We start from the raw sequence: 17791 nt of genomic DNA on the forward strand, positions 1-17791 counted from the left end.
GCTCCCGGCATGTCTTCAGAGGAAGAGAGACAGGTCCACAGGGCCAGCCGCACACTCACCGGTACACGGATGATCACAGGCCAGGCTTTGGAGGACCTTAGATTATTTTGGAATAGAATTTCTGCCCCCTTTCCACTTCCCCTTTTACTATGGGAGAACTCAGCCAAGGCTGGGCCCCATGTCTGGATGCATCGGAATGAAAAACAATACCAGAAGGGAAGTCAAGGTCGGGAGGAGCAGGATGGCCTCTCCAGTGGAACAGACCAATAGTCAAAGGACAAGAGACATTTCTAAGTCCCTTGCTTGATAAGCAGAACTGACAAAGATAATTGTAAAGAATTGGTCTTTTCATATCAACTCGTGAATGTACAGTCCTCACCAGTATCTGTTCATGGGTCAAATGAAGAGAAACAGAAATTCCCCCAAGAAGGGAGGGCTGGATGTTTTCCTGTCTCCGTGCAGATGAGTAGATAATCACATTTGTGAAGCGAGGGAGGCAGATGGTCCAGAGAAACCAAGCTGACAGAGCTAAAGTAATAGATGGCCTATGTGTTCAAGGAAGGTGAGGAAATAGCCTAGCTTTCTGGGGGAGACCCAGCAGGAAGAAGGCACATAGCGTTGACCTTGAGGCTGGTTGTCGGTTTCCAGTTTGCTTGTGTGAAAGCCCCCATCCTTATGTGAGACAGATCTGGCTGCCACTGCTTTGTACTTGGTCCTTGCCATCTACCAAGCAAACAGCTACCTCCACTGGGACTTACTCCATTTGCCAAACATGAGCTGAGCAGGTGAGGGAAGGGAAGGCAGCATGTGGCTCTGCGAGGCAGATTTGTATGCATGAAACACAGCTCCTAGGGACTGCTCCTTGTGTGGGGATGGGAATGGACTGATGGGTGACACTTCCTAACACCCACTGTTATTCGTCCTCCAATACTGGCACCTTTGAAACCCCATTTGAACATTCAGACTGTCGCCTGCAAGCATTGTTTAGATGGGCCACATGCAGGTTCTATGCCAGGTCCTACTTGTCAGACAGCGCTGAGTGCCCTAAGACACTGAGATGCCCTGTGACATGAGCATGTGTGGTGGAAGCCACACATTTAATGGTCAGTCTACTGTTGAGGTCAGGACTGTACTGGTGTCTTATCTGCCTGAGAATAATCACAATGGAGGATTCCAGGCACTGGAACTTAAAGTTAGAAGGTTTCTAGACATACCTGTGGGACATTCTCAGACCCTGGTCATTTCCTGCAGGAATTTGATATGGTAAGAAAATCACCCTCACATATCCCAGGTAGCTACAAAATAGTACAGTGGAGTAAAACAAAGTCTAAAGTTGGCAGTCAGTCCTGTTAAATAAAGCCAAATGCCTTTTGTGGACTAGTCCTTCAAAAAGGAGTATTCAGTAGAATAGGGAAAAAGGTTAAAAAAAAAACATGTTATAAATGAATTATGTGTAAAATATGATATAAGTTCTTGTGACTACCTGAATGGACTCACCCGAAGGAAGAAAGGAAACTTCCTGCCATAGAAGCCGACCCGAAAGAACTCAGGCTCCAGGCGTTGCTGCTCCATGATGTTGTCATAGTAGCTGGCCTCCATTTTCTGTGAAGGAGAAAGGCAGTTGCCTTCAGGTTGGCCTGACTGCTAAGTGGTGTCCAAAGCAAGTTCTCCCAGGCCCAAGTAGACATCATCTTTTGGAAACACAACATGGCAACTCAGAGCGTGTAGAAGGGAGTCCCTGGCCATGATCAGCCTCTCCCCAGGTTGCTGCCTGATGGAAGAAGAAGCCCTCCTACCCAGTGGGTGGACCCAATCCCACACAGATCCAGGCTTCTTTGTCTTTCAGGGGCACACATTGAGCATGGACTCCTCCCACCCCCATGGATTTCTGGTTTTGGTTGATACTCACTACACCAAGTGACTTCTGGCTGGTGTTACTTATAGGTGGCTAATAGCTATTCTCAGCACCATTTTCCATCAGTCCAATTGCACTGCTCTTGTTCATCCATCATCTGACTAAAGAGGCTAATAATCACAGCAAGAAAGTCTCAGTTGCCAGGATCACTGGTACTGTTCCACTTTAAGAGATTTTAAACTTTAAAAGTTGAACTAATATCCATGATGTCTGGCATTACCAAGGTCAGTACGTTTCTTAGTATTGGTTGGCCTGGCTTCACATTCAGAAAAACTCATTGAATTTTGACTGGGAAGATAGCTCTAATGCACTCAATCAAGCTAGCTTGCGGGGGAGCAGTGGCCTTCAAAGACCAGTCAAAAAGCTACTTCTAGAGAACCACATCTATTGTATAGACCCAAATCCCCACCTGGAGCAGGGAACATGGCAGGGAACATAGCCACACTGACTGGGTGGAGGAGGAGGGTGAGACTGCTTACTTCTCTTTGCTAATGAAGTTTGCAGCTACTATGACTCAGAACCCAGCACCAGCAACCAGAAAAGTTTGGTAGAGACCTTCGAAGTCTATGGGACATTTCACTTAATTTTTGAATATTTAGCATGAAAGAAGGGAGTAAGAACAAGGTGCTTGAAAGTGACCACAAGCCAAAGCATGGAAAGATTATTTTATAAAGTTTTCAGATGAAGCATCCCTGAACAAAATCATTTAGGAAAAGCTCCTTCATGAAGTTGAGCTGCTACCTCCTCCTTGAACCCCCCATCTTATCCTGCATACGCTGCTTCTCCTTTTCCTGAGCACCAGTGGTTCTTGGGGGCTGGATCATACCATCATTTGTCAGATGTGTGTTTTAGTTCCCCAGTGAGACTACAAGGGTCTTGGGGGCAGAAGCTGTGGCCTCCACTTCTCCTGTACTGTCCACAGCACTTAAACCAGGGCTAGGCCCACAGTGAATGCTCACTCAGAAAGTGATGCCAGGGAAGTGTCAGCACCTCCAGTCAGGGTGGGGGTAGGGGACGGGGCAAAGCTCACCCGAATCCAGCTGAGGCTCTGATAATCGTAGAGACTCTCGTACTGACATGCCAGCTCCCTGCACAATGGGATCCCAAACTCCCAGCTCTGTGTCAGAAGGAAAGACAAGGCTTCAGCACCTCAGGCATCCTCAGAACAGCCCCAGCTCACAAGGAACACATCAGAGGGCACAACCAAAGGCCCCCTGCAGCTCATCTGTCACAAAGAACTGCTCAAGATGAGTCTGTGGAGCACAACACACAGTGCTGTGGCTTTCTAGCTCACGGTGGAGCTTTCAGGTTTCTCCTCAAATGTCTCTACCTCCAAGAGGACTTTCCCTGACTACCTCATCAAGGACAGGAACTTCCCCACCCATTCTCTGTTTCATTACTCTCCAGTTATCTTTAAAAAGTATTTACTTTTCTGTTGTATGAGTCTCAATTAGATGATGAACTACATGAAGGCAGGAACCCTGTTTATTTACTTTATCCTCAGAGCCTAGAGCAGTGCCAGGCATGAGCAGGTACTCAATAAGGATTTATTTAATAAGTTGATGAAGGTAACAATGACTTTTATTATTTTTTAAGCTTTTATTTAAATCCCAGTTAGTTAACATGCAGCATAATATTAGATTCTGGCGTACGATATAGTGATTCAGCACTTCATAAAACACCCAGTGCTCATCACAGCAAGTGCCCTCCTTAATCCCCATCACCTATCTCACCCCTCTCCCGACCCCCTCTCCTCTAGGTAACCATCAGTTGGTACTCTAGAATTAAGAGTCTGTTTCTTGATTTGTCTCTTTTCTTCCCTTTAATCATTTGTTTTGTTTCTTAAATTCCACATATAAGTGAAATCATTTGGTATTTGTCTTTCTTTGACTAATTTATTTTGCTTAGCATGATACCCTCTAGCTCCATCCATGTTGTTGCAAATGGCAAGATTTCATTCTTTTTGATGGCTGAGTAATATTCCATTGGGTATATATACCACCTTGTCTTTATCCACTCATCATCTATCAATGGAAACTTGGGTGGAAACAGTGACTTTTAAATTAAGATTACGAAGCTCAGAAACAAGTATGGAAGCCAAGCAGGAAGTGGCTACCCAAGCGCTTAGTAGTAGGCCTGACAATTTCCTTTTAGAAATATTCCAGTCTTTTTTTTTTTTTTGTCATCACCTGTTGTTTATTTTTTTTATTCTTATGTTAATCCCCATACATTACATCATTAGTTTAAATGAAGTGTTCCATGATTCATTGTTTGTGCACAACACCCAGTGCTCCATGCAGAATGTGCCCTCCTCAATACCCACCACCAGGCTAACCCATCCTCCCACCCCCCTCCCCTCTAGAACCCTGTTTGTTTTTCAGAGTCTATCGTCTCTCAGAAATATTCCAGTCTTAAAGAAGGCTTCAAATGATCCTTGCCTAGTCAGGGACCAGGCTGCCTCTGTGGTGTGGCCCCTGTTATGGTGACAGGCCCACATAACAGGCGCCTGAGGAGGGCTTAAGGGGCCTTCACTGAGGGCCAGACTGCCTATTTCCTCTGCTTTTTAATATAGTGCTTTCCTTGTTTTGTTAGATTGGGAATCATTGTTTTTTACTTGATATTTCAGCTAGGCTCTTCTCCCCAATTTCTAAATGCTAATTAAAATTTTTTATTACAAGACATTTTAAGCATATAGAAAAAGAGAAGAATGAACCCCTAGGTACTCATTACCCAGCCTCAACAATGACCAGCTCATCGCCAGTCTTGTATCATTTATATCCCAAGTACTTATTGCCCCCAGAGTTTTTGAAGTAGATCTCAGACATCATATAATTTCACCCAGTCATATTTCAATATGAATGTTTAAATAATAAGAATTATATTTAAAAAATAATATTTGTAATAGCATCAGGGAGAAAGACAACTCTATGTCATTTGGGACTGTGTTTCTCAAAAAGAGCATATTATTTTTATCCTTTGAAAGAATTAATGCCATATGTATTCAAACTGCAGGACCAATTAAAAATATTAAAACAAACCAAAGGGAATTTTTAAATAGACTCTAGCTCCCTGAGTTAATACACTGCCTCTGACTTAGTGGGCTAGAAAATCTCTTACACCCCCAATACTGCATCTTTCAAGGGGGACAGGTCAGCCCTCTTTCTGGCTCCAAGTGCCACTTGGGCAGGTTTCAGCCAAGTACCTACCACAGGGTCTGCCCGGCAGGCAGCTCCATAGGGGCTGGCCAAGCAGCTGAGCTGTGCACAGACTTCTGGCCAACTTGCCAAGAGCACCCCGTGGGGAACTGCTCATTTAGGTGATGAGGGCCCCACGTGGGGCTAAAGGCACTTAAGTCTGCTGACAGTAGCTCCGGGTAAAGCAGGTCTTCTCCCCCACTGGGGTCAATGCTCATCTGCCTTGCTGGCATTGCTGCCCTAATTTGTATAATTTGCCCTCCTGCTCTAAGCCCTCCTCCCACCTACCCCCCAATTATGTTTAGAGTGAGCTAGGACCAAGAGTTTGAAGACCCTCTGTCAGCCTTAAGGGACCGTGCTGGAACCTGGTGGGTCTGGTGGGTCTGGGCTTTGAGAGCTGCCTCTCAACACAGGTAAGAAACGTGTGCAGGAATACCGCATCCCCGCTATGGATTTTCTCTTGGTCTCCTTCCTTCCGGCAGGAGGCAAAGCCAACTCTAAAACTCCTCACCAGTGTCTGCAATCCAGTTATTTCCACCAGCTCTGACAGATGTGTGCTTTTACACTTCCTTGTGGCCCCTCTGACAGGGATGGCACACATGTTACATTGACTCAGGCTCACTGTAATCAAACTGGAAAGGAAGGCAAAGGCCTGCAAATCCGGACTGGTGGTCTTTGTACTTCTTTTTACACACAGCCTATTAGAAGCAAGAGACTCATCATTCCTTCAGAGGAGCCCAGGCAAGAGTGACCCTCAGCGAGGAGAGCCCAAGCCCAGCTCCACAGAGAAGGCTGCTCCAGCACCAATGGCCCATATGCCAGGTAAGCAGGGGTCAGAGGACTTTGTCCGGCTTCCCTTCCTGTTTGCTCCCTCTGCCCTGTGATGGAGGACCAATTTCCATCTTCACACCTCTCCTTCCTTCTTTCAGCTCCCACTCTGCCAGACCTTGTCTGGCCTGGGAGTGCTGACCCTCTGTGGACTGGAGCCCAGTCCAGACTGGGGGCAGACTCCCAGGTTAACCACCTCACCACCGGAGAATGGCCCTGGGCTAGACTATGACCAGGATTTGAACTTCTGACTCCGTCCTTCTGGGTGCTCATGAAATAAACATGGGACCACAGGATATTGGGTTGTTTGTACTAGGCAGATAACAGAGGCTGGAGTGTGTGTAAGAAAAGCGGAGAGCCTGCCTCGTGAGGCAGGGTGTGCTGGCAGTCTGAGGGCTAGAACCCCTTTACCTGTCCTTCCCCAGAGTCTTCTTTTCTGTCCTCCTCCTGTTGCCAAGGTAGCTTTTCTCTTGGTACCAAGAACCCTACAGGAACACTTTTTCTGCAACAGCCAGGTTTTGCTTTTTTGGGGTGAATAAAAAAACCCTTGAAGGCTTTCAAGAACTGGTTAGCCTTATCCACTGGTTCTATTAGGTACTGAGGCACAGAAACACAGAAACTGGACCTTCTGTCTGAACTCAAGAGGATGAATCTGATAAATACCTCTTTGAGGATGAGCTTATGAAAGGGCTCATTGAGTGGTCTGCACTCAGCACAGAACCTGTTCCCCCAGGAACTCACAGCAAAAACAGGGTGGCTAGAAGAAGTGGGAGAGCCTCAAGAAGGTGGCCTATGAAGCCTCTGGTCTTTCCCCCTGTCCTGCTCATCTACAATACTCAAACAGGGTTTACATTTTGATTCTCTTGTCTATACTAAGCTGTAAACGTCCTTTTCTAAACAGTAGTGTTTAGTTAGTGTGGAGTGAAGAGGGGAACCGAACCATTGTCCTACTGGTAGGCTCCATCAGATTGGGTTAACTCTCCACTCCATACTCCATGCCCACGGAAAGAAAAGAGAACTACTACACTAAAAGGACGCATGCACACTCACACCGTGCTCATGCCTCTCCTTCTGAGCTGGCAGGGCTTGCTGGGCATGTGGGTAGATGGCAGCTCCAGGTGGGCTGGGTGCCAGAAAGGCAGGCCTGGAAGTGTACTGGTGTGGGGCCCTAAATCCAGCCCTGGACTGGCAAGAAGAGGAGGCTTTGGGATGGCACTGTGGCTCTGTCACACGTGGCTGCCCAAGCGCTGAGCATGGGCCTCCTTTCTGGGCTAGGTTACCCGAGAGCTCCTGAGGGTTTGGAAAGGTTCCTGCATGGGTGAATGCTTTTGACAAAGATTTCTCCTATGTTATATAAAACTGATGGATGTTTTCTGATTTATGGGCAAAAGCCATTAATATTTAAATCTTTCTTTTTAATGATGAAAAAATTCATTAAAAAAAACCCCCAATTTCCATTCAAGTTAGGGGTTCAGCCACAACAGTTCCCTGAGTGATCCAAATTCAGCTTTTTAAAGCACACTCAAAGCTGAATAATGAGCAAACAGCATCAACAGGTCACACAACCTGCCTTTCCAGTACATGGGCCACAGCCAACAGTAGGTGGTCAGAGGGCCCCACAAGGAGCCCTCTGGGAGATGGGAGCAGGATGGCTGGCAAGTCCCCAAGAGGCCTAAACTAATGCTGACAGTGCCTGCCAATCCCACAGAGTTGAGCTTGATGGGGAAGAACCCCAAGGAGACAAGTCCAGTCTGTGCTGTGAGGGGGGGAAACCCAAGATAACATGTACCGGTAAGAGGCAGGACAGGCCTCTTTTGACTAAGGTTAAGATCCACTCATTTTTACGGCTCATATTTTCTACAGCAGATTAGGAAAGCTGTATCAGTTCTTGAAGTAAATCTAATAAATGTAAGTGGGGGCCCAGAAGCCCCTGCTGTAGGAGCATCAGCATGTGCCAAGCTGCTCTGTGGGGTTGTCTCTGACACCTTCAATCTGGAATTGGCTTCCAAGCCACAGAATTAAAGTATATATTTTTTTTTCCCAGAGAAAAATCACACTGCCTCCAAAGCTAATGCATACACATGGGCATCCACCCACTCACCACCCTACACACAACCCTCTGTAGCTTCTGCCCATCCCTACAGTGTCGAGATGCCACACATTACAGCAGAAACTGAAGAGCTGAAAGGCTTGCCTAATGACACCCACCTTGCCTTTGTTGAAGTAGTGGATGATCTTGCGGCACAGTCCCTCTTTCCGCTGCCACTCTGTCTGGGATGGGTAGTGGAGAAATTCCCGCAGCGGCCGTTCCTCCCACTGCAGCAGCTCACAGTAGAGAAGCAGAGTGAATGCGGCCTCTGTGGGGACAGGAAATATGGAGGTCCAGGGGCTTCTCCTCAGGGATCCAGGAGTAGCCTGGTGCCAGGGGACTAGGCTAAGCACCATGCTAGGGCAGGGCATGTGCAGCCCAGGTCAGGGACACTGAATACCAAAGGTAAGATAGAGGGGCTGCCCACAGCATTAAGGAACCTAATAAGATCCTGGTAGACACCTTCCTCGCATAGCCTGATAACTCATGCTGGGCTCTAGATAAAGTCCAGCCCAGTGACCTGAGTTTGTGCCCAGGCTGCCTTGCTTTGGGAGACACTGACATGTCAGAGGGTTCTTGGGTTCCTTTTTGGTCACTGACTACAGCTTCCTTTCCAGCTTTCTCAGAATGGCTCTTACGGGTAGGCACTGACCAAGGCTGACCCTAAACCAGCCCTGGTGCCTCCAGCACCATTTTCTGACCTCAGCATGGCCCTCAACTCTACTATTTCTGAAAGTCCCAGAGAGGAGTGTAAATGGTGGTAACTGTGTGATGGGCCTGCCCCCAGAAGCTCTGTTCCTGGAGGAGCCTAAAGTTGATGCTGGACCCAGGGCAGAGGACCAGTGACACCTTACCCTATACGTGGAACTGTTGGAGAGTTATATAAAACAACAGCAAATAAATACTATGGTTCTCTAAATTCTAAGGCATGTGTCACACTGAATTACAACCACCGCTCTTTCCTGTTCTATTTGCTCATTTTTAGTAGGCATCTTCTACTGGCAAGGTAATTAGCTCTAGCTTCTGCCTGGCCTTCCAGGCCCTACTCAAGTCCACTCCCTATGACTGTGAAGAATCTCATTTCTAACTATTCCGTAACCCACTTCCAGTTTTAGCCAAATACACCTGCCTGTAGCCACTCTCCAGGCTCCTCATCATTGCCTTTCTGCCTGTGCTCTGGCCACTGGACCTTCCTGCCCAGGGATGCACATGCCTCTTTACTGGATCTGGACGAGAAGTCCTTTCTTTCTGGGGACAAGACCCTAAGGCACTCAAGGCCTCCCTTTGGAACTTAGGAAACCAGAAGAAATCTTCTTTCCTGACTATATCCTTTTCAGATGTTATTCCTGAGGCCACCAGAGACATGGCTCAGCACCCTCTCTCTGTCCAAATCCCTGACCCAGCCTCTCAGTCATGGTCCAGTTCTTGAGTTTAGTAAAAGCCTCTATAGTACATGAAATTTATCAGTCTATTACTTCACCACTTTCTCAGAGAGTTACTGGAATCATGGGTGGAAGTAGACACTGAAAATGGCAGATTTAGCCCAGTCATTTCAGATTTTCATTCTTGCCAACCTGTGTGGTCAGGAAAGGTGGTATCTTTGCCAAACAATCTCTTACATCTTGAGATAAGGAAGAAGGATTCTGTGTTTCTACAGATCCATCTAATTCTAGTCATGTTGATGGACGAGAATAGCTTGAATTTCCTGGTTTGTCACACAAATTCAAGTCTTATGGCTCAAGAGCTAGGCTGCAGTGGCTGGTCACCACAGTGAAGAAGGTGACTATTCTGGGGGATCTATTGCACAAGGTGATGAGGCAGGAGACACATGCATGCATATACCCTCCTGACTCAGAGTAGCGCTCAGTAAACATGGGACAGGCAGGCTGAAATGCTTTTCAATTTGTTCTATTAGAAAAGGCCTTGGGGCGCCTGGGTGGCTGTTAGTTGTTAAATGTCTGACTCTTGAGTTCAGCTCAGGTCATGATCTCAGGGTCGTGAGATTGAGCCCCGTGTTGGGCTCTGCACTCAGTGGGGAGTCTGCTTAAGATTCTCTCTCTCCCTCTCCCTCTGCCCATCCCCCTCAAAAAAAAAAAAAAAAAAAAAAAAAGAACAGGCTTTGTATGGATTAAATTGTAAACACAATGAAAGGATCCCCGGGTCTGGCCTGTCAGAAAGCCATATGAACACTCTCTGTCCTCTCCCCTGGGAGCTTGAAGTGGGGCTGCTGTGCAGTTGCAGGGGGAGGAGCCTAGGGGGCAAGGCAGTTCTGCCGGTGAGTTCTGGAAGTCCCAGCATTAGGTGGATATTTTTGTGTTGTGGCCTCCACAGCTCTGGCTGTGGAGGTCTTCAGGAAGGCTCTGCTCATGGAGAGTGACACTGAACTCAGGATGCTCTGAACCTAGCACATCAGAATTTGGAGGTTACCCTTGAGGCCTCAGAGTTGGTGGATAGGAGGCAAGGAGAGAACAGAACAGCCTCAGACAGCAGAGGACATGGCGTGACGGCACAAGGGGAATTTCTGCCTGCCTTCTCTCCACCACAAGTTAGAAAAGAGTTGAGGGAAAGGAGTGAGGTGAGGGCGCCACACCTCACTAAGGTGTGGCAGGCACTTGCTCAGAGCCTTCTTCTGCCGGCTGTGCATCCCTGTCCAGTCTGTCCTCAGGGGGAGGCATGGCTGTCCCCCTTCCACTCACCTGTGTAGTTTTCAGCCTGCAAATGCATATCACAAAGCTTATGGATGTAGCGGATATACATCTCTTCTTTGTTAATCTCAGATTTGTAAAAGTTCTGTAAGAGAGAAGGAAATACACATCAAGATGAGAGAGGCTTCCACCTGTAGTGGCCATACCCGAGCTCCAGGCAGCTGGCCGAAGCCCTGGGTGCACTGGGCAGGAGAAGGAGGGCAGGCATGGAGGCACCTGGCACCAGAAAGAGAAAGGACCAGCCAGAAGGCACACCTGCTCCCCAGGTGTGGTGGGGCCAATGGCAGATCTGTGGGCGTCCTAAGTAGTGAGGAAGAGGCAGAGTGCCAAGGCAGACTGGGAATTAGGTATGTCAGGGTTGACTGGACCTTGCCAAGGGGACAGGGTGGAGTTCTGTCCAAAGAAGTTCATGTCGTTCCTTTCCCAAGTGGGAATGTGACTGATGAGGTGCAGGTCTCCAAGATACCAGTGACAGAGCTGATATCCTGACTCAAACCCTTAGCCTAACAGCCACTGTAGAAGGGCCAAGGCCAGCACCACGTAGGACAGAAACCATTCCACCGGGCAGATAGGAGAAAGGGCCCGTGTCCTCTCACCATCAGGTTAACAGTACAGCCGATCTTCTTATTCTCTGTTTCCTCTCCTTTCATGCAGTCCCTGGATGGGAGAACACAAATGAATGTCTCATGGCATGAAGTGCTGCCTCTGGGACAAAGCATAGAACTCCAGGGTCATGGAGGCGTTAGTATGACTAAACCCCAAATTAGGATGCTCTCCAACAGAAAATGCTTCCACAGATGGGGACTGTACAGGGAGCTCCCTCTGAGCTTTGGAACCACTTCTAGGGTTCAAAGATCTCTGTTCAACTGGTGGCAGAGTGTAGAGCCCAGATCGTTCATTAGGGCATAAAGTGGCACCGACCAATAACCTCAGCACAGAAGAGGGTATCAGTAAAGGAGAATGTTGAATGCCCAAGTCCTCAGAAGGAGAGGCACAGAGGTTTTCTGATAGGGAAAGTTCCCTTTGTAGGATAATGTTCAACAGAAGCCAAGATGCTCCACTCCAGGGACCTAGCTTCAGGACCCTGTGACTATAGCAACCATGGCATGGTCGTCATGTTACTGCCTCATTGGCTTTTCTCCCTATGCTGTCCTTCCTGTGCACTAGTGGGAAGCACACATTTGAAGTTTCTTTCTGACTTAGGGGTAGCTTCAACCAGTGCTGGGGCTGTGTTCATGCTAAGATGAGCAGGGCAGGGTTGGGTGTAGGAGGGGTCAGGGCTGGCCTGTGAGACACAGAACAATGGAAACACTGAGGTTGGATCCTTCCCTAGGGAGAGAGAGGTCAAAACTAAGCTCCTCTGGAAGGAACAGAGGCTTGGCACAAGGAGACAGAGGAGAAGGAGAACTAGATTGATGAATCCGGCAAGAAGCCTCGTGTACACACTGCCAGAGTCCCATCTGCCTGTTGTGCTTCCTTCTGTGGAACTCCTTACTGCTCTGGTATATAGATACAGTTCCTTGTGCAGCCGTGGGTTAGGGAGAAGCTGCATAAGCGGGTTTATGGAACACTAAGATCAGGCAGAGTGTCTTGGCTTTGCTCCATTGACAGCATGGGGCTCAGTGAGGAACATCACAGCTGGGAGTCAGGGGCCCTAGTCCAAGTCGCTGAACCTCTGGGTGATCATTTGACAAACTCAGTTATCCCCATCTTCCCAGCTGTAATCCAACTTCCAGAGGGATGACTTCTTTGAAAGAAAGGAATACTGAAAAATCTCACAACTCTCATGGTATTCCGCAAAGTCAAGTGGCCTTCCTTCTATGGAGGGTTACTATCAGAGTTGGCAGCAATGTGGGATTTGGAACCAAGGTCCTCCTTGTTGGGTTCCCTATCATCATAGGCATTTGGTTCCTTTGTAGCCAGACATGGGGGTCCTGCACATGCCACTGCAGAGTCTGCCGTTTGGAGCTAGCAGGGACAGGAAAATGCTGTGACTTTTCAAGAGGAGGGCCAGATGGTCAACTTGTTATAAGCAACACACAAAGTGGCAGGAGGCATCTGTCTCTCCAATAAGTTGGCCCCAGAGAGGGCAGTGAGATCTCAACTAGCTACTTTGGCATTAAATGGTTTGTTTTTTCCTAGAAAGCATCTGAAACACTTACCAGGCATCACCTTCTGTTTGGCCATAACTAGAACTTTACTGCCAAGTCAATTAAACAGAAAAGCACTGGCCTCAACCCGTTGATACCAGGGGCATTCCCTACACACCTTTGTGCGCTATGACCGCCTTGCCCATGTAATGCTAACAACTGACTCTTCTCTTCTGTGTGGCTACTCAACAGAGAGGACACCTTTTAAAGCTTCTGACTTGGGTGTAGCCATTGCTCTCCTGCACTCTTTCTCTGGAGGATGAATAGGGAAGACTCTCCTAAGGAGGCTTCTGAAGCAACCGGCTGTGAGCATTGTGCTGGTGCTGACCTAGACCAGGGCCAGGGCAGCCCTTAGTGAGACTGGAGAGGCCTGAGAAAGGAAGGCTCCATATGGCTCCAGTTCCTCTTCCAGATGGAGGGTTCCACTTAAATCCCCAAGGGCTTGGCAACTCTAGCTCTGTCCCTGCATGTTCCAGGACACTAAGAACCATTCCCCTCACCCCCAAACCCCAGGGGCTCTGCTTCCTCACCCGGGAAATACAGAAGCCACCAGTGAACATCTTTATAACTGACATAGAGTATCATTCACACAAAAGCTGAAGACATTAGTTGAAGAGGTACTCAGAGGAGGTTCATGCTAGTCTAAAACTGAGTCTTACACTCTAGGTTCAGCTCATTCTGGAGTAAACCTATTAATTATTTGTATAATCAATATGTATATATTTAACTGTCAACAACTATTTTCTTAGTAGGTTCTTGATGAACTAAACTGCACTGGGGTTGAAGAGACTTCTTGGTTCCTGCATGGTCTTCCCATCAATCAGTATGTACTATATACGTGGCAGAGGACCATCAAGACTTCCTGCAGGGGACCAGGGAGATAAGGACAAGGTCCCTGTCCTCAGGGAGCCATTCTCTTCAATTGAATGAGTCAGAAAGGTGAAGAATGATCATCATCCAAGGTGACCGATGCTTTGAAAGAAGTATGTGCAAAGATCTAGGTAAGCTCCTATTTGGGAAAGCCTCCTTGATGGGGCTTGGTAGAAAGGCCCCTCTTGGGAGGACACAACATGTAGAGAAGCCTGAAGAGAAGGATGTGAGTGGTGACAACATGGATGAGGGGATAGGTCATGCCTCTTGAGTCAGATGTGGGTTCAGATCCTAGCAATGGCATTCCATACCAATGGTGTTTCTTCACTGATAAAAACAAGGATAACCCTTCAGGGCTGCATATGGGATTAGAGACAATGTTTGTAAAGCACAGAGCACGTGGTACATTTTTAATAGATAAGAGCCATCATAAGCATTGTGGTGTTTCCTTTCGCATTAACAAGGAGCAACGCTAGGAGGTTAGGGTGCACACATGGCTAGTGGGGACTGTCAGGGGACAGGGCTGGAGAAGTGGGCAAAGCCCAGTTTATGAAGGGGCTTTGATGCCATGTGAAAGAGTATGAACTTTGTTTTTTAGGAACCATTCTTGAGACAAGAAATAGAAGAGAATGAGATTGGTTTTGGCCATGAGTTTGAGTTGTTTGTACAAGGTAGGTACAAAAATCAAACAGGCAGCTAGAACTAGGCGAAGAAATTAATTTCAGCTCTTTCTGGTAGGCCACAGTGAATAGAGCTGACCTTTTAGTAAACGTTTCAGTGAGGGGGAAGTTATAGAATTTTGTCCACCCTTCTTCCCTGTCTGATGGCAGTTGCAGAAAAGGCTGGGGATGTGGCATGAGCAAAGGAGTCCACTATTCTAAAAGGGGTCCCCAAAAGGCCACCTGTGACCTCATAAGGCTCAGGAAAAATGGGTTGAAACTCACACAAGCACAACTGTGCTACAGGAAAAGGGGATGCTTGAGACGTGAGCCAATTTCTCCGGAATTCCATTCCCATGCTCGACTAGTGCACAGGACACCTGAGTCTTCTTTGCAAAGCACAAGTCTTGGCATAGCAGGACCCTCTCTATTCAGCAGCAGCCAGAGGTGGCCTAAACTCCCTCATTTCCTGCTACATAGGTGCTCTCTCTTGGCGTTTCCACATCTTGTAGCACAGAGGAGACAACTATTGCTTGGCCATGGGTTCCCTCTGTCATTCTTCCTCATTCCCTATCCCTCTAGGCTCCTAAAAGGTACCCTTAGCCACCACATGAACTCTGCTGAGAGAATAAGCCTGCAATAGGGGCTTCACTGCCACTTCTGGAGTAATTCAAAAGCCATGATATGACAGAAGGCAAGACTTCATGAAAAAACTACTTTTACATGAACTCTCAGACTGAACACAGCATAAAGATCTCTGAGCTCACAGTCTGCTTCCTCTAATCTATTTATGACCAGGACCAAGGGACAGAAATAAGTAGACTTCAGGCAAAGAATAGAGGCATGGAAAAGTAGGGTCCCCAGTCCCTGGAAAAACCAACTGGAAGTCCAGTAAAGTCCCACTTCTGCACCAGGTGACATTTCCCTGCCCACCTGCCATATGGCCCTCAGGAACATCTGCACAAAGGACCTACTGTTGTTTCCTGCATTGCTCTGCTGTGCCCATTCCTCTGATCCTTAACCTTTCTGGATGGAAAGTCAGATGGCTACATGTCTCTGGGATGCCCCCTGGGGGCACATATTACAAGGGATCCCAGGAAACCCTGGCCCACCCTTGGGAGAAGGCTCTTTCCTTCTCTTTCCTTGGCCATCGGTAGCTTCCTAATGACTGGTGTTGGCACCCAAAACCAGAACAGTCCTCCCCCTAAAGGCCACATGGTCTCAATTATAAGATCAGGGGATGTCCTTGCTGAGGAAAGTATCCTGATCAGAGAAGGTCAGGTAGGTAGGTGTCTGAGAAGATACCTGTAGTCAAGAAGGCGTTCCATGAGGCGGGTGACTGAGGTCACAAAGGAAATGCCGGTTTCACGCCATGTTTCTTGTTCAACCTTCTCCAGCAGGCTATCGGTAGGAGGGTAGGGGAAACAAACACAATATACAATTCATGAGCCCTCCCTGGGCACCAGATTGAGGTCCCAGAGCCCATGGGGCCTGTGATGGATCTGGAGACAGCAGACTTACCACACTGCAGTCTTACCTGGGGTAGGGCCCAAACAGCTGGGTTCTACTCCATGCAGCAGAAAGCAAAGACAAGGTGATTACTGAACTGGCAGGAACAGATGAGCATATTTTCCATTTTCCTGTGTAAGTTCCTAAGGATGCCAATGAACTGAGGAAGGGGTTTTAAAGCCCCAGCCCTTTAGGTGTATGCTATGAGGCTGGTTCTGAAACAGCAGCTGAGTGAAAACCCTGAGGATGGACCTGGCTTTGCAGTTGGCCGTTGACCTCTATCACTGCTCAAGAGGCATCCTCAGCAAACATACAAACTAACCTTTCCACGTAAATCAAGAAAAAGGTTCCAACTAGTCTTGAGGGTCCAGTAGGATAGGCAGTGAGTGAATCCAGGAGCTAGACCTAGTCATCTCCACTGTCAGGGGATGATTCCCTGTGAAACGTACTGGAGCCAGGAGCTAAATGCCTAGGTCCTTTTCTCATTTGCCAGCCCATGCTCCTGGTACCTCAGGGCAGCCTCTGGCTTCTCTGCCTTCTCACAGATCTCTCCTAGGGGATGATGACCTGGACTCTCTGCTTGCTCCAGTGATAAGCCCAGGTCCAGGTCTCACTTCCGATTCCTTTCTACACTGTCCCTCACTCCCTGAAAGTCGTGAGAGTCACCTGTAATGGCCGACCCAGCTAGAGGCCCAGCCTGGCTGCTGTTCATGCTGCCATGATGGTGATCGTCTTCTCCACACAGTGTGTGGCCTGAGCCGAGGCTTCTGGGAAAGTGAGGGTTTCCCACATGACCCATGTTACTAGAGAGAGAAGGCAGCACCATTGCTCTGGCCTCTGAGCTGTGCGGATGAAGCCACTGTGTCAGTACTTCCCGAACTATTCTATAGAGCCCTGCTGTTCTGGAGGACTGAGAAAGGTGTCTGTGAGCAAACAAGCCTGGGAAGTGCTGGTCACACTCCCGTTGGAGAGATTTCATAACTTTCTTAGTATTGTAGGCTTTGAGAAGTCCTACAATACAGAGGCCTGTTCAATTTTAATTGAATCTTTTCTGAACTGATTAGCCCATGATCCACTTACTATCTTCCCCAAAACACAAATTGGGAAATGCTGCTCCATGGTTCTCAGCAACTTTCAGCTCTCAGACGTGATTTAGAAGAGTTTATGAAACACTATTTGGTCAGGTAATTAGTAAATGCAAGTTATTTGTGTGCTTTTTCCTTTGCAGTAAAATCATCTGTTAGTGACTTAGGAGGAGATTTCTCTGCATTATTTCCACAATTAGAAACATCTTCAGCTAAAAGAATAATACTAAAGTATGGATTCATTTTCACAAATCATAATTATTTAAATTTCAAATAAATTCATATTTTATTGTGTGGCTCATCAAGGAACAAAGTGGGCAGGATATAGCATAAAGATTACCCCTCTTGAAATGGAAAGATCTGGGTCTTCCCCCCACAGACTTGCTTTTCACTGGTCATTCAACTGAGGGCAGGATAACACTTCCCTGAGCTCAGTTTTATCACCTCTATTCATGAGGATAATTTCTGCCCTGCCCACTTCACAGGTGTGTTGTGAGGATTAAGTAAGAAATGTCAAGCACATTTTGTATACTGTAAAGTTCTAAGTAAATGTACAGTATTATTATTGGAAAAATACGTTAGAGGCTTGTCTTCAAAATGGCACTAAAAGAAAAATATTAAAGCTGGAAATAATGAGTAAGATGGGAAGGGACTCTATAGGTGTAAGAGTCTTAAGATTTTGTTCTTTAGGAAGATAAAATGTCCAACATCACTATTTATCTAGAAGGACCATGGTTCCCCTGAGTCCCTCCTTCGGACTTAGCCCCCTGTGGCAAGTCCTTTAAGG

The 17791-nt window shown here is 47.4% G+C and overlaps 1 protein-coding gene across 1 annotated transcript in view; it reads right to left on the minus strand.

Moving 5' to 3' along the window:
* Positions 1-17791, minus strand: part of DOCK3 (dedicator of cytokinesis 3) — a 477354-nt gene that overhangs the window by 19914 nt on the left and 439649 nt on the right. The window contains exons 33-39 of the mRNA XM_034997521.1: positions 15948-15974; positions 15716-15811; positions 11328-11388; positions 10723-10816; positions 8146-8294; positions 2946-3032; positions 1498-1602 (exon numbers count right to left, since the gene is read on the minus strand). Of these exons, the coding sequence (XP_034853412.1) occupies positions 1498-1602; positions 2946-3032; positions 8146-8294; positions 10723-10816; positions 11328-11388; positions 15716-15811; positions 15948-15974 (619 nt within the window). The remainder of the gene's footprint in view (positions 1-1497; positions 1603-2945; positions 3033-8145; positions 8295-10722; positions 10817-11327; positions 11389-15715; positions 15812-15947; positions 15975-17791) is intronic.

This window comes from Mirounga leonina, unplaced genomic scaffold (assembly GCF_011800145.1).
Source record: "Mirounga leonina isolate KUSES-001 unplaced genomic scaffold, KU_Mleo_1.0 Mir_94, whole genome shotgun sequence".
In the NCBI taxonomy this organism is placed as follows: domain Eukaryota; kingdom Metazoa; phylum Chordata; class Mammalia; order Carnivora; family Phocidae; genus Mirounga; species Mirounga leonina.